The sequence below is a fragment of the Mastomys coucha genome, unplaced genomic scaffold, assembly GCF_008632895.1.
Source record: "Mastomys coucha isolate ucsf_1 unplaced genomic scaffold, UCSF_Mcou_1 pScaffold23, whole genome shotgun sequence".
Classification (NCBI taxonomy): Eukaryota; Metazoa; Chordata; class Mammalia; order Rodentia; family Muridae; genus Mastomys; species Mastomys coucha.
The window spans coordinates 65728034-65748476 of record NW_022196906.1 but is presented as its reverse complement, the minus strand read 5'-3'; the positions used below and the strand labels follow the sequence as shown (position 1 = coordinate 65748476).

Here is a 20443-nt window from a genome sequence, read left to right as displayed (position 1 = left end):
TGTACAGTGTCGCTCTGAGAATTAAATGTCTAAGGGAGATTCTATGTTGGACAAGAAACTTAGGCATCCAACAGCTCACTAAAGAGAGGCCTAAGTGGGGGCCGCCTATATCAGTGGCTGTTGGTTCCCTGGCTCTGGGGGCTCTACAGCCCATCCATAATCTCCTTATTATCCAGGTACACTGTCAAATTCTGATGTAAACTTTTAGGAGCGATCAAATGCATCTAAGGAGCTATGACTTCCATTTAGCACAAGTTAAAGTCACACCTTGGTTTTAGATCGGTCTAAAAATTGCAAGAATTCCCCACACTCACCCACCCAAAGAAGATTGATTGTTTTTTCAGGACCCTACAGGGATTCCATCAAAGTTTAGATGAAGCACCAGGACAACCATGGGCTTTGTTCTTCTGATCCATCATCCTGAGGTTCTCCTGTGGGGTCTCTAAGACCACCTTACCATAAAGCCTGCTTGGCTTCTATTGACTTGCTCAAGACCAAGCATGGGTCTCTGTCCTCCTTTTATCTCTGTTTCTCTGATAGAGGAGAGTGCTCTTTTCAGCTTACCATGGTCTCTCACAAGGAAGTCAAAGCCGGAACTCAAAGCCAGAACTTGAAACAGAAAATACGGAGGAATGGTGCTTGCTGACTTACTCACAGGCTCAATAATAGAAAGTTTTCTTATACAGCCTAGGATGAACACCTTGAAGAATGGTGCCCCTCCCTAGTGGGATGGACCATTCTTCATTGATTAATAAGCAAGATAAACCCTCATAGACATGTCCACAGGCCAGCCTGATCTGGTGGTCTCCCAGTTGGGATTCCCCTCTCAGGTTACCCTAGGCAATGCCGTGTTGGCTGTTAAAGCTGACTAGGACACCCTCCTTCAGCCCTCCCCAGAAAACACTAATGTCCCTGAGCCCTGTCTTCTATAGATGGACTCATGGCCTTTGCTGATGGAAAACTGCTCATCAGCGGAGAAAATGCAACGGCGTTCATTTTTGCAACATACCCAGCTCCATTCGTATCTGTGCCAGGTGCCTTCGCAGACCAAGTAAGTGAAGGACCTGGTTTTGGTGGAAAGACATGATAGAAAGTAGGGATGGAGATTGGGTGTGAATGGGAATAGGGTGTGTACTGGAGCATTGTATGCCTGTCAAGGGGGAAGGATTGCATTTCCCAGTCAGAGGCTTCTCTACGAACTCAGCTTTCTTGGCAGTGATTTACCCTTGAAGAAGCTGATGCCGCTAAAAGGGTTCTCAGCCTCCTTTTTAACACACGTAGCTGATTCATATCAGACAAAGAGTGCTGCCTGGACTAGAGGCAGATGAGGTCTACGTCACTTGTAGTGTCGCCTATGCTCATGGTCTAGGAGTGATAACTACAAAGGACGGCATCTGTATCTACATCCAAGGACTGTGAAATATGGCAGCGAGTCTGGGGGTGGGGTGGAGAATCTGCCCTGTCTCTCCATAAGCCCTAGCCTCACCTGACTCTCAAGGGGACTAAATGTCTTGATGAGATTGAGATTTGAAGTAGCACCTGCTGGATGTGGTAGTCACACATTTGTAATCCCAGCCTTTGGGAGGCAGAGGCAGGAACATCACCACAAGTTTCAAGCCAGCCTGGTCTATATAGAAAGTTCCAGGTCAACCAGGGCTACACTGAGAGACCCTGTCACAAAGAGCTACAGCCATATTGGTTGGTTTGTAAAAAGACCCACATATACTCACTATTTTTTTGTATTTATTTATTTATTTATTTATTTATTTATTTATTTATATGAGTACACTGTAGCTGATGGTTGCTGGGAATGAAGGTTGCTCACTTGGGTCAGCCCTGCTCTCTCTAGTCAGCCTGCTCGCTCCAGCCTAAAGTTTTATTTATTATTATATCTAAGTACACTGTAGCTGTCTTCAGACACATCAGAAGAGGGTGTCAGATCTCATAACAGATGGTTGTGTGCCACCATGTGATTGCTAGGATTTGAACTCAGGACCTTCAGAAGAGCTGTCAGTACTCTTAACCACTGAGCCATCTCTCCAGCCCCACTCACCTTTTCCCCCCATTTTGATCACAAAGTAAATCAGAACACAAACATTTATTGATCTTTCCCTGGGTACTCAGTTGCACGTCTGAAGCTTGAAGAATTTGTTACTGCATGTGAACTACAAAGTTCCAAGATCCAGAGTCCGAGTCCTTGAACTGAAATAACACCCCTGTCTCTGACTCTTTGAGTGGTTTCAGCAAATTGCTGAACTTTTAAAAAAAGTTTCTGACTTTGGGGCTGTAGAGACGGCTCAATGGATAAGAGCTCTGGCTGCTCTCACAGAACACTGGCATGATGGCTCATAACCATCTGTAACTCCAGTTTCAGGTGATTTGATGCCCTCTTCTGGACTCAACAGGTATTACATGCATGTGGTACACCCTTGTAGGCACACAAAATAAATATATATTTGCCCATTTCACTCGGATAAATACCACGTGGACAAATATCAGCCTTTGTCAGGTTCATTGTGAGAGTTAAAAATAATAATATGAGAAATATATATGTTGGGAACAGTATCTGTGAAGAAATGTAGAATGTAGTTGAACAGAGTGTCTACGGAACAAAATGACAGTCAGATGTGGTGGAGCATGCCTGTAATCGCAGCCCCCCCCCCCAAAGAAGTTTTTTAAAAATAACAGTGTAAACAATTAACAGTAAAACAAGGCTCTAGCATCATGTTAGTGTCATGCAGGGAGCCTACATGTCCTAGGACTGTAGAAAGAGTTTTAGTGGGAAAGAGAGCGACAAATCTGCCTGAAGAAGGGATGCTGTCGCCATGTGCAATAGTGTATACATGGTAGGCAATGATGTAACTGAAGTTTAGATTCCTTTCTGAGTGTCACACATCTTGAGGCACGCTTCTGTGAAGGGAGGCCGAAGTTGTCTATATTACCATGCAATAGGGGAAGCCAGACACCCTGGGCCGAGATAAGGTTTGGGGATAATGTAATGAGGGAGAGATATGAGAGAATCCTTTCAGGAGCTCACGAGCCATCAAGTAGAAAAACAGAATCAGTGTGACGAGTACAGCCCTCTCCCCCCTTACCCCCCCCCCTTGGGCTCTGACTTAGAAGCAGAAGCTCTCAGCAAGGCCAGCTCCCGCCTCTTGGTGATTTTTGAATAGATCCCGGCTCTGGTGCTGTGTGAATATCTCCCCTCTCGGTACATTTTGCATCCTCCTCCTTAGTTTTCTCGATGGGTTGTCTCCTCAGAGCAGTGTGTCCACGGTTGTGTTGCAGGACACACACAGAGTCACAGGATGCTGAGCCTTGGGTGCTTTGATCCCAGGCTTCTTCCCTCCTTTGCTTAAGGGCTTTCTGGTGACATATTGGTGGGCACTGTCTTCTTAAGAGAAATTGAAAAGCTTTTAGATTCTGCTAGCTCTTTTAAGATCTAGCAGTCAAGGTACAGTAGTATCTGTCAGTCCAAGAACATTCTTATCTCCTTTCTCTTTTTTTCTTTTTCACAACAACCATCTTGACAACACTCCCTCTGGCACCCACAGTGCACCCTGAACAGACCTCTGCTTTCTCTCTCCCGTTCTCCTCGGTCTATAAGGAGAATGTCCCTTACTCAACAGCAGGCACACTCTGCTGTAGGTCAAGACATCTTACCTCATGGGAAAACCTCATTATTCCTGCCACTGATTCAGAGCACACATTCCTTTCACTGCCCACCCAGAGCATCAGCAGCAACTTTTGAGGCCGTGCCCTCCTCGTAGAAAATACAAAGTTTGTGTTCATCATAGAACTTCAATGAGTTTGTTGCCAGAATTGGACTATTCAGCTTCGTCTTAAGAGAGCCCGTGGTCTAGGAGCATCACACACATAAAAAGGAGCTCCAAAATTTTGTTTGCAATACAAAGGGGTTGAACCCAGGACTTGAAACACAGGCTTTCCATCTAGGATGCTCCAAAGAATATGTATTCATGAATAGCCCAGTCTACAGACGAGTGAAGTTAAAATTATGCCAAGTTACATCTCATAAAAAGAAATTTGGCGGGATTGGAGAGATGGCTCAGCGGTTACGAACACTGACTACTCTTCCAGAGGTCCTGAGTTCAATCCCCAGCAACCACATGGCAGCTCACAACCACCTGTAATGGGATCCGAGGCCCTCTTCTGGTGTGTCTGAAGACAGCTACAGTGTACTCATATAAACAAAATAGATAAATCTTTAAAGAAGAAGAAGAAGAAGAAGAAGAAGAAGAAGAAGAAGAAGAAGAAGAAGAAGAAGAAGAAGAAGAAGAAGAAGAAGAAGAAGAAAAAAAACTTGGCCTACATCAAGTAAAGACCTTGTCTCCCGAGGCAGCAGCCACTGGAAGTAGTTGTTGGAAGACAGTCTGGTAGCCTCTAAATGGTAGGCTATAGGAGCTGTGGGAATGATAAACCCCAGATGATGGGCAGTTTGGGGCAGATTTTACCTCTCAGCGTCTTTCCATCTGAGACCAGCTGAGCTAACTGGAAACATAAGTTTAACACTAGGGGGAGCTGTAGCTCTGTGAAGAGAAGGGCGTGAAGCGGGCTGTTTGCAGCAGCAGCATGCAAACAGGGATGAGGAGAGATGACAGAGTATATTGCTGAAGGCACATTGTGGTCCGGGTTTGAGTTCCTCACATCCTTGATATCAGCAACTACAGAGAGTGAGATGGAAAAAAAAAAAAAAAAAGAGTCTTTCTAGCTTCAAAGCACTGAGTCTACTGCTACAGCCCCGCCAGGATGCCCATGGCAGCGGGAACTGTTGAGCAAGCAGGATCCACAAAACCCTGATGTAGCCCTGTGTACCAGCTAGATCAACGAGGCAGCTGGAGCCTCTTGGAGTAGACTTTGAGGGTGGGTAAACTTGCAGGGTTTCTTGACGATGGCTTGCTGTTCCATCCAGCCAAATGTATCTTCTAACAAAGATCAAAATCAAGCGAAACTCTCAAAGGACATCAAGAGAGCCCTCCTGGGAAGATGGCGCTATCCCTCTTCGAGCGAGAGGGAGGGATGCTGTCTGCTCAGGCTAAGGTTTGCAAGCACCGGAACTGTCTTCCCTGGTCCTTGTTCTTCCCGTCCAGTGTCTTGTTCCCCCAGTCATTCTGAGAGTCTGAGTTATGAAGGACTCCAGTCCCTGGCTCCGTGAACTTTGATGCCACAATTCATTCCTCGCCACAGAGTCCTGGAGTGACACTGTTCTACTTCCCACAGACATGTCCCATCTCCCTTTCATTCCTGGGAGCTCACTGGGCCCAGAGACATCCCTGACACACAGCATCCCAAAGGTAAAACAGCAGCATAAATCTCTTTATAAATCCTGCACTGATTTAGAGAGACCAATCTGAGCTCTGCTGTTGGCCACCTGTTTGCCCTTGTGCAAGTGAACACAGAGCTTATTAAAGCCTTGGCTTAGCCTTCTGGTAAATGGCACAAATAATACCTGGTAGCCCGTGGTAATGCCTCTTATTTACCGGACAATCAACAATAGCAACGTTTCTACCTAGGCCATCTCTCCTTCCCTTTCTCTTCTGTTCTGACAGAATCTTGTAGAGTTTCACATATTCTTCTGATTCCTAGCCTTAGGATGTTTTGTCATGTGCCTTGGAGAATCACTTGGTATCTGGATGGCAGAGACCTGCCTTCACCTAAACTTTCTTTACTGAATCCTTATCTCAGAGTAAGGTGCCGTCTCCCCCAGGAATTATTGCCTTTAAGCAGTTGTTGTGCACGGCTAGGTAGAGAGGATAAATTTTAGAAATACCCATTGCTCTAACCATTAGTCAATGCCTGAAGGCACTCTGCCTTCCTGTGTCTTTAGAAAGTCCAGGAAAATGCCAACATTCAGTCAGTCAACACCCAAGAGAGCTGCTGGCCACTCGGACTGTGCTTCAGAGCGCTTTATTTCAGCGGTGTTAGTTGTTGAGCTCCAACTATGTGCAAACCTAGTTTCCCAATTAGCCCATCTGGCTAACACATATTTATTAGACACCCGTGGTTCCAACGTGTTCTTTGACATCCGGGTCGGGTGCTCCATTGGTGAGTGAAGAAGAGGTGGCTTGAGGTGACATGCAGAGGGCAGAGAACAACTTTTAGTAGTTGGTTCTCTCCTTCAACCATGGAGGTTCAGGAGGTTGATTTACGGGTCAGGTTTGGCAGCAAGCACCTTTATCCACTGGGCCAGCCTACTCGCGCTGTTTAGAGATCTTAGTGTCTCTGTAGTAAGTTGTGAGATGGACATCCTGCTATGCAATTACCCTTTCTAGGACTGCTGTTTGCTTAAATGGCTTCCAGTTTCCAGTATGATAATCCATATATACATTTTTAAAAGTAATTTTCCATAGTTTAGATTATTTCTGTGGAATGGGTCTGACCTATTGAATTGTATGCATGAACTTGGGTACATTACCACAGGGTTACCTTTCAGGAGCATGGCCTGTGTTAAGCTTCACTAGAAGACCCGGGGAGAGTGGGTCTCCTCCTCGAACTTTGTTACTGTTTCGTTTCTTTGTTACAAAGCAGATTTCCCCTCTCATTTCATCAGTGTGATTTTCCCATTAAGAAACTTCTGTCCACCCACTTTGCTTGTTCCTCTGTTGCTTTCCTGCTTGCCGTCTTTTCAGCCAGTCTAAACCAGCCCTCCTTCACGTTCCTCTGTCTTGCCCCTTGTCTCTCAGTGTTGCTGACTAGCAGCTTAGCAGACAGTGTGGTAGTTGAGGACCAGTCTCCCCTGGAGCTGGACCAACCCTGTGACCCTCCGCAAGTACCCAATCTGCAATGGACGATTCTGTCAGTGTCTGCTTCTAGCATGTCTAGGAAAGGAAGAGCCACACACCCGTCCACTACTCTGGTTGTCACTAGTTTCATTTTATTTTTAAAAAGGTTTATTTATTTTAAGTGGATGAGTCTGTGCATCACATGCTTGAAATCCTTGTGAGGTCAGAAGAGGGTGTCAGATCTCTGGGAACTGAAGGTATAGATGGTTGTGGGCCACTGTATAGGCGCTGAGAACTGAGCCTAGGTCCTCTGCAAGAGCAGCCAGTGTTCTTACCTGTTGTGCTGGCTCTGGATTTCAGACCCCTGCCATCTTCATCTCTTACCAGAACAAGTGACTTTGAGTGTGTAGAACATGGACTGAACTCAGGAACATCTTCTCTCTCTCCAGGTGGTGTCTACCATGTTCCTGCTTCTGATTGTCTTCGCCATCTTTGACTCCAGAAACCTCGGGGTCCCCAGAGGCCTGGAGCCCGTTGTCATTGGCCTCCTGATCATTGTCATTTCCTGCTCTCTCGGATTCAACTCTGGCTGTGCCATGAACCCAGCTCGAGACCTCAGCCCCAGGCTCTTCACTGCTCTGGCAGGATGGGGATTTGAGGTGTTCACGTAAGTACCAACGGCAGGGTGCTGTGCTTCAGCAAAGAGCACTGAGCCATGACCTGGAGATGTCAGAGCATGTGGACCAGAGAGCAGAGGCTATGGACAAACTGGTAGAAACCATTTTTATTATATAATTTGGCTACAAATTGACACTGACAGAGTCAAGCATAGAACCAACATCTTCTGATGTTTCTCGGGGACTCCTGAGTTCTTCATTCTCTCAGCAGAGTTTTATTGGACACTAGATATGCAGAAGTCACTGTGATAGAGAGGGACATTTCCAAATCAGCCAGCACTCTAGGATTTGGGGCAGAAGTTTGGTGTGTTTAGGAGGTCAGCTGGTCAAAATTAGCTGGGCATACCGTACAAGATGAATTGAAAAAGGAGAAATTAGAAGGATAAAATCCATGCCCAAAGGCACGGCTGCATGTGCCTGTAATTCCAGCATGGAATATCCAGAGAACTTGCTGGCCTCTGGCTGGCCAGCCCAGCCAAAAGAGAAGCTTCCACTTCAGTGAGAGACCCGTCCTAGGTGAAATAAAGCAGAGAACAGTATAGGGAGAGTATCTACACAGGGGTACCTAATATGGGCTCCAGACAAACATGCACATGTAGTCATACCCTCACTCTTGTGTATACACACACAGACACACACATACTTATATACATTGCTGGCCATCCTAGGAACATAGTGTAAATAATGGCTACCCTGTATGTGTGCACAGAGACAGGGCCCTGCAGGTAACCAACATCTGAACACCTCCACTTAGGATTTCTGTTTCTGTCATGATGTGTCCAGCTTGAGATAAAGCAGACAGGATCCCACCGGTGGCAGGAAGATTTGTATCTTTGCGAATATCTTAGACTTACTCAGCTAAGGCAGGAGATGCTCCAAAAAATGAAACCATGGAACAACTAAAAAAGGCTGCTTCAGGGATAGCATCCTTACATCCAGACAAGGCCTCTGGAAAGGTCTCTCAGACTCTGAGGGGAAAGCTGCCACCCATTGCCTACTTCTCACAACAGGGCACATCTGGATTTGGAATTTGGTGATAGAGGTGGGGTCTGGGGGTGGGGAAGGACCCTGAGACAGTGGGTCCAGTAACCTCTTGCACAAAGTAAGAGTGGCATCTGGTGGCTGCTGTGCTCTCCCATGAGACCCACATTGGTAACCAAAGGCAGGACCGTGTCCCTCCCTACATGCACTAAATGAAGGCACTGGAGCTCAGACACCCTGGGGTTGAGACCAGCTCTTCTGGAGACCAGGACTGAACTCTCAATTTCTGGTTATGTCCTCTATTGTCTCCTCTGATCAAAGTCTGTTGTAAGCAAACCGGCTATGAAAGCTATAATCCATCAAAGTTTGAGGGAAGCCTGAGCTACAAAATAAGTTCCAGGCCACCCTGGATAGCAGAGTTTGACCCTATCTCAAACAGACAAAAATCTGCTCTAAACAAAATGGCCACAAGAGACAGTCTGTGGTTATCAAGCACAATCATGCAAAGAATGGGCATGGATTCTTCTAGAATCAGCATGCTCTCCATTACGTCAGCCAGGAAGGGTTTTGGCTTCTTACGGCTCTGGGGATCAGACCTTATGCCTTGTGCTGAGCAAGGGCTTTCCCACTGAGATGCTCTCTAAGCTCTTTCCTGTTAGTTCTCACTAGGATCCTAGAATCTAGTCAGAACGCAGAACGCTGTGCTGTGAAATATTCAAAGGCACCTGTCTGTACCTCCTGCCTGCCTGCTTTCCCTGTCCTATTCTGAATGTTTATTACTCTCCTGATTTTTAGAAATAGCTTTCCCTGACCATACACGTCCTTAAATAATATATTTTGTGTGCTTTGTTTTTTCTAAGTGATGGTAGAAGTCGCGACTGTGGAGTCGCTTAAATACATTTTTTTTTTTTTAACAAACCTCACAAGACCACTGTCTTCCTGGAACTACATCTTTGCTAGCGTCTGCAGACCCTGGAGGTGGTGGGGATCACCTGGAGATGCTGATAGTTGTCACAACTAGAAATGGGGAAGAGTGCTAATGGCCAGAGATGCTGTCACAGCAAGGCAGTATCGAACTCATGTCAGTTATGCTCAGGCTGAGAGACCCTGGAGTCTGAGAAGGTGAGGAGAGAGTCAGGAGACCCTGAGGCCCTGTGCTCTGGATTCAAGTTCTGTAAGGAGCAGAGATGTCAGACAAGCCAGAATGGACTCTTGCAGTGGGATTTAACTCTCAGAGCAGAAGGCAATTTAAAATTAGTTTTGAGGATGGAGTGTGGAATATATGACCTATGCAGGTGCTCATTAGATATCACTGGATGAGTAATGACCAAGCTTATGAAGAGGAAGTGTACAGTATTGGAACTCTGCCCCCAGAAGGATATCTTGATGGATAAAGCCCCATTGTCCTACACTCAGCTCCACTCCCATCCCAGGTCTACAGTGAGTGGGTTGACCTCTGGAGGGTTCTTTCCCAAGAGAATGTCTATGAAGCTGCATGGTCTACATCAGAAGTCAGGAACAGAGCCACGTTCCTAGGAGCATTTAATGTCTATTTATTTTATTTTATTTATTTATTTATTTTTTTCAAGTCAGGGTTTCTCTGTGTAGTCCTGGCTGTCCTGAAACGCGCTCTGTAGCCGAGGCTGGCCTCGAACTCAGAAATCTGACTTCCTCTGCCTCCCAAGTGCTGGGATTAAAGGCATGTGCCACCACTGCCTGGCTCATGTAATGTCAAAAATGGAATTTTTTCTGTGATTTTCCCAACCATTGAGGTCTCAGAGCTCGGTTCTACCCAGCAAATACCTCAGCCAATATTTAGCTGTTTGATGTCGTTTGTTGTCTGCCAAGGGGGCAGAGCAGAGCTCAGATGAATAGGTTCCACTGGGCTAGGGTCCAGCCAGGAGAGCTGGAAGTGTTACAGCTCTCAAAGGAGAAGTGAAGCCTTGCAAAGTGCACCTGTGGGCTGTGCCGTGAAAACTATGCACTGGTTTTAGCAGTAATTTAGGAGATAATTCACATACGGCTTTAGACTTCCTTCCCTCAGTATTTGGTTGTCTGCATTAACTCGAGATTCTGGGAATTTGTTCACATTCTGAGTACCTCCCTTTTTTTTTTTAATTCATAATCCCCAAGCTTCACTATCTCACAATATAGAAAGGGGAGTTACTGAATAGCCTCTCTAGAGGCCCCCAAATCTTAGCCATGGATTCATGGAAATATATATATATATATATATATATATATACATATATATATATATATATGTATATATATATATATGTGTGTGTATGTATATATATACACACACATATAAATACATATATATAAATACATATATACATACATATATACATACATACATACATATATATACATATATATACTACATTTTCCTGGAGGGGGTGTATAGAACAGGTGGGGGGTGCACATACACCACTGTGCCCTATGCGAGCGCACAAACACCACTATGCACATATGTGTCAGTCAAAAGACAGCTTGCAAGAGTTGGTCCTCTCCATCCAACAACATGAGTCCTAGGGATGGAACACAGGTCATCAGGCTTGGCGGAAAGGACCTTTACCCACTGAACCATATCATTTGCCCAAGTGCCATGTTCTCTAAAAGGAAAATAAATAGGGTACAATCATTCCCCGGTGTCATTAGGACACTGAAATGGGTCCCTGTTACCAGGTATACTGGGAAGTCCAGGATGGTAATGGCCACGCTACAGTGAATAACAATCATCAAGTTCAAGAGAGGTATGGAGGTGCTAAAGAGATGGCTCAGTGGTTAAGAGCATTGACTGCCCTTCCAGAGGTCCTGAGTTCAATTCCTAGCAACCACATAGTGGCTCATAACCATCTGTAATGGGATCCAATGCCCTCTTATAGTGTGTCTGAAGACAGCTATAGTGTATTCATATACATGAAATAAATCTTTTTTTTTTTTTTTTTTAAAGAGAGGTATGGACATAAGGAAGACCTAGTGAATAACAGGATGGAGATACAATGGTGGACAAGAAATGTCTCACTGGTTTCTTGTTTGCTTTCAGATTTGGAAATAACTTCTGGTGGATACCTGTCGTGGGCCCTATGGTTGGAGCTTTCCTGGGAGGTCTCATCTATATTCTTTTTATCCAAATGCATCACTTGAACCCTGACCTGGAAGTAAAGGCAGAACCAGCTGAGAACAATCTAGAGAAACACGAACTCAGCGTCATCATGTAGTGGCATGGCCAGGTCTAGAGTTACCGTTGTTCATCCAGTTCTTTCTTCAGAAAAGATGGCATCTGTGTGTCTGTGCAGACTTGGGGCGGGGGTATCTACCCAGTTTTCTCTAGCCAACTGGGACAAAAAAAAAAATCCCAAAGGCACCCGTGAAAAACTCCATCCCCAGAATATCGCTGACTGTTTATGATGGGTATTTGATGGAAATCTTTAATCCTAGGTGGTTGCTAAGAATTTGGAAACTAGACCATGTGCTTGGCTGGATGGCCTCAGAGACCTTTCTTACCCTATATGACATTGTGTCATCAAAGGCTCTGTTTTCACAATCTATAAATGCAACATTCTAAAACTGAAAGGCCAAACAGTGGCTGCTCTTAAGACCTATGACATGGGGAGCAAAGGGTTAACACTCTACCAAACTGAGCTCTGTCACTACATAAATACTGATATTTTCTCAACCTGGGGCTATAGAAAGCAGCAGAAGGCAGCTGGAAGAATGCAGTGGCATTTAGAAACCTCAGGACTCAAGATACATTTGGGAAACTGAATGGCTTTCTTTTCAATGGAAACCACTTGTCAGATTAATCTCGTGCTCCTCTGCCTTTTAGATGGTGTCAATTAATTTCCAGATCTTTAAGTATATAATAACCCAATATGTGATTGCAATCTTGGTCGGGAAAAACACATCGCTCTGTCTTTTAGCACAAATGTCTTTTCCCGATGGCTCACGCAAGGAGAAACCTTTCTAATAGTCTGTGTGGCTACACTCATCCATGTCTCCAGAAGCCCAAACTAAAAGCTAGTGGAACCCAGCCTGGTGGACTAAAGTTGGAGGTCGACAAAGTCCCTGGGACAAAAGTATGAGCTCAGGCTTTGTGGCTCCCAGAACACTTCCACACACATCCAATTTGATCCCAACAACAGTGGTCTGAGGTAAATGACCACAGCATTGTTTTCAAAGCAGAATCTCAGGTGAATTGAGCAAGTTGCCCTTTCTTCTGCAGGGTGCTTTGAACGTTCCCTTATGCCTTCCAGAAGCTTGCTAGCTGGCCGAGGGTAACACCCTCGCTGAGGGCATCAGCAGCTTCCAGAAGATGTGTGCTTTGTAGAAACACCACTCTGGGCCTTTGGGTGTGTGATTTCCATATGCCATGTTGTCTGTGTTTATTCCTAGTTTTACTGAGGCACGGATGGAGGGGAAAAGTAGCCCTTTGATAATTTCCCTTTGTGGAGAGACAGAGGTCTTCTGTCCTCTGCCACTCTCGGCCTTCTCCCTACCAGCCCTCCTCAGCCTCTCCTGGTGACATTTTTTAGCTGATGTTACTTCCAACCAGAGCAAGAATTGTTCCGTATCAGGGGTGTACCCTTGCTGCAACTGTTAAGAGCCCAGCCGTTCCTAGATACAGCAAGTTTTCCCAGGTGCTTTGTAAGACTAACAGAAGAAATGAATGAGAAACATCTCTGATACCCTGTGCTGTGCAACTTGTGAGCATATAGATTCATTTTCTGAGTCTGAAATTACCTGGCTATTTTCTAGTTTAAATAAATTTGGGGGGAGCATATTAATTGTGTTTAAGGTAACTTTCTATTTCCATTTGATGGCTGCCAAAACATAATTTTGTAGGTACTTACTGTCTAAGAATTGAATACCCTGCGGGAATTTTAGAAAATATTCATGCCCAGTTAGTCCTTTGTAAGTAGCTCAGGTGACTCCAGCTTGCATTGAGGACTGGAAACACAGACTGGATTGAACGGGATGAACCTAAGTTTTCCTTGAAAGCCATATAGTTGTCACGATGGGCTTGTTGGTTTTCTCTGTGCCATAGGTTCCTACTGGATTACAGCATGGTTCTCACTAGTGGCAATTTTGATTTCTTCTCCCCCAACTCAAACATCTGAGAACACCTGGAGATGTTGATAGTTGTCACAACTAGAAATGGGGAAGAGTGCTAATGACCAGAGAGATGCTGTCACAGCAAGGCAGTATCGAACTCATGTCAGTTATGCCCAGGCTGAGAGACCCTGGAGTCTGAGAAGGTGAGGAGAGAGAGAGTCAGGAGACCCTGAGGCCCTGTGCTCTGGATTCAAGTTCTGTAAGGAGCAGAGATGTCAGACAAGCCAGAATGGACTCTTGCAGTGGGATTTAACTCTCAGAGCAGAAGGCAATTTAAAATTAGTTTTGAGGATGGAGTGTGGAATATATGACCTATGCAGGTGCTCATTAGATATCACTGGATGAGTAATGACCAAGCTTATGAAGAGGAAGTGTACAGTATTGGAACTCCACCCCCAGAAGGATATCTTGATGGATAAAGCCCCATTGTTCTACACTCAGCTCCACTCCCATCCCAGGTCTCCAGTGAGCGGGTTGACCTCTGTAGGGTTCTTTCCCAAGAGAATGTCTATGAAGCCGCATGGTCTACATCAGAAGTCAGGAGCAGAGCCACGTTCCTAGGAGCATCTACTGTCAAAAATGGAATTTTTTCTGTGATTTCCCCAACCATTGAGGTCTCAGAGCTCAGTTCTACCCAGCAAATACCTCAGCCAATATTTGGCCATTGGATGTCGTTTGTTGTCTGCCGAGAGGACAATGCGGAGCTCAGATGAATAGGTTCCACAGGGATAGGGTCCAGCCAGGAGTGCTGGAAGCATTACAGCTCAAAAAAGAAGTGAGGATGTTTGGACAGCCTCTGCAGGGCAGGTAGCTGAGGTCCTGCCACTGGAGCAGCAGCATAAGCTTGGCCAGCCCAGCAGGTCCAAGGCCCAGCAATGATGCTCAGGGAGACAAATTCTTCCTCAAGGGTTACAGCTCAGTAAAACAGCCACTCTCTGATGGCCCTTGGTGAAATAACTTGTATGCCCTATTCCACATTGAGGAGTGGGGAGGGATTTAGGGGAAGGCATTTCCCATTGGCTCAGTCTGAGATGTTAGTGATGCTCTATTGCATGGGGAAGGACTACAGTTGTCTTTCCCTCCATTACTGACTGTTATGGTCCTCTTAGTGGGGTGTCATGATTACCATGTTCCAGAGCAGGTACAGAAACAGGTAGGGAATGGCTTGACTCCTGCTGATCTTAAGTCTCTGAGATTTTCCGGGTCTGAACTCACTCAGCCTTCCCACTTCATCTGTCTGGTGGCCTGGCCCATTTGTCCCACAGTCGGACTGGGTAAGTAGAGCTAAAACAATTTCTAATTTAATCCTTAAGACATAAATTATAATTTAAATTGCCCACACACATCTTGTTATGTTATATCACACACATCTGGTGATATCATCATGGGAAAAGAATTGTAATTTCTGATTACAGAGAATGATTTATTGGCCTCATCTAGCCATAAAAACAAATGTTCAAAAGCATCTTGTGTGGTATCCAGAACTGAAGTGAGGTTGCTATGAATACAAAGGGTAGGAGTTAAGGAGCTTTTGCCCCAAGAAAAGCTCTACAGGGGAGATGGGGCCATCTTCTGAACACCATGTCATGGTCCGTGTTACTGACAACAACTTAATGAAAGTTTCAAGAACAGACACACAAAATTTTGTTGTATCCTAAGAAAACTTCCTGGGAGAGGTGGGGAGGTCCTGGAGGGATGGCTCATGGCTTGTTCAGTGGTTAAGAGTGCCTGTTGTTCTTGTTTCTGTCATGTCAAACAGCTCATAACTGCCTTTAACTCCACCTTCTGAGGGAGCTAGCATTCTCTCCTGGCCCCCACAGGCCTCTGCATGAACACACACACACACACACACACACACACACACACACACACACCTAAAATAGAGTCATGAGTGCTAGGCATTAAGCCTGGTGAAGACTGAAGTGGTGTGACCTCTTGCTTCCTCCCCAGCTGAGCACCTGCAAGTGTTCCTAGCCTGGTCACACTGCAATCCCTCTTGACACTCAGCACCGTGCTTGCTGGGAGTGGATGTGGGGGGGGGGGGGTTTGGATTTCTGGAGGTTGAGAAGGACACTTCAGAGACCAGGTCCTCAGCCACAGTGGTATGCTCATGGCATGGCCTCTCATCAGGGCAAAGACAGCAGAGATCTCCCAACACCATTACCTGTGACATATTTGTATCAGTCTCTTGCGGTTGCTATGATGAAACCCCTGACAAAAGCAATTTAAGGTGAGCTTTTGTTCATGGTCTGAGGGTTGCCATCCATGATGGTGACAGAGGCATAGCTGTTGGAGTGTGAGTTAACTGGTCACATTGCATCCACAATGAGCTTATCCACACACAATGAATGCTTATGCTCATTTGCTTTCTCCAGTCTGAGCCTCATCCTCCTGGAAAGATGTCCCTCCCATTGAGGGTGGGACTTCCTACCTCAGCCTGATCTGGAAACCACCTCACAGCCGTGTCTAGGGATTTGTCTCCTAGGTAGTTTCTAGGCTCTGTCAAGTTGACAGTATCACCATCATACTTGTGTGTGGTGTGTGTATGTGGTATGTGTGTTTATGCATGTGTGTAGTGTGTGTGTGTGTGTGTGTATGCATGTGGTATGTGTGGTATGTGATGTGTGTGTGTGGTGTGTGGTATGTATGGTGTGTGTGTGTATGTGGTATGTATGCATGTTTGTATGTGTGGACATGTAGTGTGTGGTGTGCATGGTGTGTGTGTGTGTATGTGGTATGTATGCATATGTGTATGTATGTGGTGTGTGTGTGTGTGTGTGTTTGTATATGTGTGTCAGTGCTCATGGAGGCCAAAAAAGGGTGTTAGACCCCTGGAACTGTGAGCCACCTGATGTAGATGCTAAGAACCAAGCTGTGGTCTTATCTGCTGATGTCCCTCTCCAGCCCCAATAATATCTTCAATAATTATTGTTACATCAAGAAATTCATATTTCATAAAATGCTTAAACCTTAAAAACTGGATCATGCCCTGAATCTATCCCTTTGTGAGACACTGTAGCTTATTATGGCGGAAACCTAGAAACTCCCAAGTCACCACAGCTTGCTGCAAGAGCAGCTATTTGATAGTCATTTATACATTTACTCCCAGGACTTCAGATCTTTGCAAACAAAGCCAGTACAAAAGTAGCATCCCGCTTCCGGTCCAAAAGCTTGGTGTAAAGGAAAGCAAGGACTTTGCTAACCCTCAGTGGCTGATAGCTGATGATTTACAAACAATACCTTCACAGCCAAAAATCAATCCTGTGGATCCAGAGAGCAGGGGACCACACCTTATCCCCCCCGTAACCTGTTCTCAGTGTGAGGCCAGGGGCTGAATGAGTGATCTTCAAATAAGACCACGAGCATCTCTGAGTGCTCACATCTGGAGACTGTAGGGACTGGTGCTCAGGATGTCAGGCATGAGAGGCTATCTCTGGTGGCCTCACTATGCGAGCCTCTAACCCCTCTTTATCCACTAAATGGGATGCCATCCTATAGAGTGTTGAAAATATCACGAAACCCTTAACCCTACCCCCCAGCCCCCGGAGCTTGTTACCATCTTAGTGCCTCCTAATTCTATTATTTTACATTTTCACACTCAGCTTGTTCTTCTGACATGTAAGAATTTGAAGCTCCCCCTCCCCCCGCAGGGAGGAGTAACATTACCCACACAGGGGTTAATGCTTGCTAACATTATCTGGCTTACGTGGCTGGATGAGGTTTGACAACTTGCTCAGGGCTGCGCTTAGTTCATTACAGAGCTCAGTACTGATAAGAAATTAACCCAGTGCTTTCTTACCTAATTATTTAAGCACTAAAAATTGGTTTAAATTGTAAAAAATATTTACAGTGTTAATGTAATACTAGTAAAATATTCAGTAGATATTTTTAAAAAGGCGTTAAAGGCCAAGGCTGTGTATATGGAAACAGTACCAGGCAGGCCTGATGTCAGACACTGCAGAGACTGAAACAGGAGGATCATGAGTTCGAGGTCATGGGCTGCAGAGTGAGACCGTATCTTAAGATGCTACTCTCCAAAAGACTTGAAAAGATAGGAACAAAGTTGGGGAATTTCCACAGTCTACTTTTCAGAGGTTTTGTAAAACCACGATAACCAGGACAGAGATCTGTGGCTGTGAGACAGGATGAATAGATAGTGGGTACAAGGGAATCAGACTTTGACCCACACTTGTGTAGCTACTGATTTTCAATGAGGGAGCTAATGGCACCCTCCTGAGAGAGTGAGGTGCCATCACCAAATGCCACTGACGAGCTACAAGGAGAGGTGCACACAGAGACAAAGTCCACAAAATATGATACAATATGGATCATGGGCCTAAAGACACAAGTTCAAGCTGAAAAGCATCGAGAACAAAATACAGTACAGCTTGGGTTTTGACAGAGTTCTCACTTAATGTAATGCTGTAAAAACAGGACAGCTGGACTTTGGTAAAACATAAAGCTTCTAACCATTAAAAGATATTACGAAAATAAATGGAAGTCAGTGGAGCGATGGCTCCGGGGTTAACAGCACCAGCTGTTTCACAGAAGACTTGGACTGGATTCCCAGTGTTCAAAATGGCAGCTCGAAATCATCTGTAACTCCAATTCCAGGGGATCCAATGGACTCTTCCAGTCTTCCCAGACACTGCACACTAGAAGTGGACATATGTATATGCAAGCAAAACACAGGTTGCGCACACATGCGCGCGCGCGCGCACACACACACACACACACACACACACACACATTTAAAATAACTACAGCTAAGACAAACTCATTTTTAAAATGGACCATGACTTGACATCTCATTAAAATAAGTATTTGAATATTCAGTATACATATCAAAGAAGTTCACATTAAACTTACAGAACTCTTATCCTGTAATTTTATCCTAAGATGACTTCCTCCAAAACTTATAGGTCACATCCAAAAGACAAGGTCTGGAACAATGGTAACTTATCAGTCACTGCTAGGAGAGGTGTCCAATGGTCCAAGTGAGATTTTTAAAAATGTCTTATAAGTTTAAACATGGGCCTGCTCTGTGATCTCTAAATTCTACTCCCAGGCTCCAGGAGGGAGTATATTATCTGCACATAAGCATTGTTGTACAAAAATGTTCATAGCATCTTTATTCATCAGAGCTCTAACGCGGACAGAGTCCACATGTCCATGAACAAAGGACACATAGTTTTTGATGTATGTTGACAAGAGAAGACTTAATAATAGAAAATAACATGCTATTACTATCACAGCATGGAAAATATTAAAACATGCTGAGCAAAATGAGCCGGATATAAGAAATGCATCATGATTGAACTTTTACAGCGTTCAGGAACAATAAAATACCCTACAGTGACAGAAATGACAGCAATTATTTGTGTCAGAGATGGGAGGGTGCGTTGTTTATGATGGGGCTTGGGAAAATGGAAATGTTATATATTTTGATTGAGTCTGAGTTTTTAATGGATGTATACACATGTCAAAACTTATCAAACCTTGTACTTGAAATAGATTACACAGACTATCTTCTAAATGGTAAGGCTGCCCTCTCATCCAGTACTAGGAATTGCTGGGTGTGCTGTCTCACACCTATAAAAAACTCAGCAGTGGGGGACAGAAGCAAGAGGATCCAAAGTTCAAGACAATTCTGGACTCCCCAGCAATACCCTGTCTCAAGAAAAATGAGATCAACCTATAGAGTGATAGAAAAATACAACCAACACTGTGCTTTCTATAGACTACATGCTGTTGATTAGAAGTCACAGATAGGCTTGGAGTAAAAGGACAGATGGCATGCAAGCAGTGTCAAAAGAAGACTGACATATTTGCATTTGTGTCAGATAAAATAGGCCCTTAAAAAACACCCCGATAAGGAAGGACTCATATGTACCTAAGAACAGACCCTCAAAATACATGAAGGAAAACATGACAATTGAAGGACAAATAAAAAATTCAGTAGTAGTAGTTGAAGACTTAATATTTCATTTATAATATTTTCTTTGAGAATTATACACATATACACATGTACACATACATACATGCACATACCCACAGATATACACACATACACACATGCACACACACATACACACGTGTATACACATATATACACACATGCACATACACATAATACACACATTTTTTTGATCATATTCACCCTCCACACCTCCCCATTCCCAACCTCATATCCCCCTTGTTGTTCTTTATAACGTACTGAGTTCAATTTGCTCTGCTTAGATATGCAGGGATGCGGGGTCATCCACTGAGGCATGGCTGAGCTACCAAGGGCCAGGCCTTTAAAGAATAAGTATTCCACTTATGGTAAATAGAATAATCGCACAGAATATCAACAAGGAAATTCAAGATTTAGAGAACTCAATGAACAGACCATGGTAACACATTTTAAGGAACTCCAAAGCCAACAACAGCAGGATACATATTGTCTTAAAATGAACACAGGACTCTAGGAGAGACTACATACCAGGCCACAAAACAAGGCACATCAGCCTGAAGCACTGAGACTCCGCCCACAGTTCAATAATTCAGCATAGCATAGTACCTTCCAATTTTATTCCTATGTTTACAGCAAAGGAATCCAAAACACATATATACAGATGCTTAGCATCATAGCATGATAGTTGAGAAAAAAGATTATTCATAGTCACAAAAAACCCAAGAGTAATTCAAACACCCATCAGCTGATAGATTCATACAATGTAATGTCTCCTCACAATGGAATATTACTCAACTGTAAAATGAATGATACATGGGTATACATGCAATGTGGATAACCTTAGGAGACAAGGGTATGAGTGTGTACACATATGCCATAGTACATGTAAGGAGGTCAGAGGACAGACAGTGGAAGTCTGTTTTCTCCTTCCACCATGTGAGTCCTGGAATTGAACTCACATCCTCAGA

At 44.5% G+C, this 20443-nt stretch overlaps 1 protein-coding gene across 1 annotated transcript in view; it reads left to right on the top strand.

Annotated features, from left to right (window-relative positions):
- Aqp9 (aquaporin 9) overlaps window positions 1-14984 on the top strand; it is a 44223-nt gene extending 29239 nt beyond the window's left edge. Inside the window, exons 4-6 of the mRNA XM_031345193.1 lie at window positions 933-1051; window positions 7190-7407; window positions 11451-14984. Of these exons, the coding sequence (XP_031201053.1) occupies window positions 933-1051; window positions 7190-7407; window positions 11451-11625 (512 nt within the window). The 3' untranslated portion in view covers window positions 11626-14984. The remainder of the gene's footprint in view (window positions 1-932; window positions 1052-7189; window positions 7408-11450) is intronic.
- Window positions 14985-20443: the final 5459 nt, after the last annotated feature.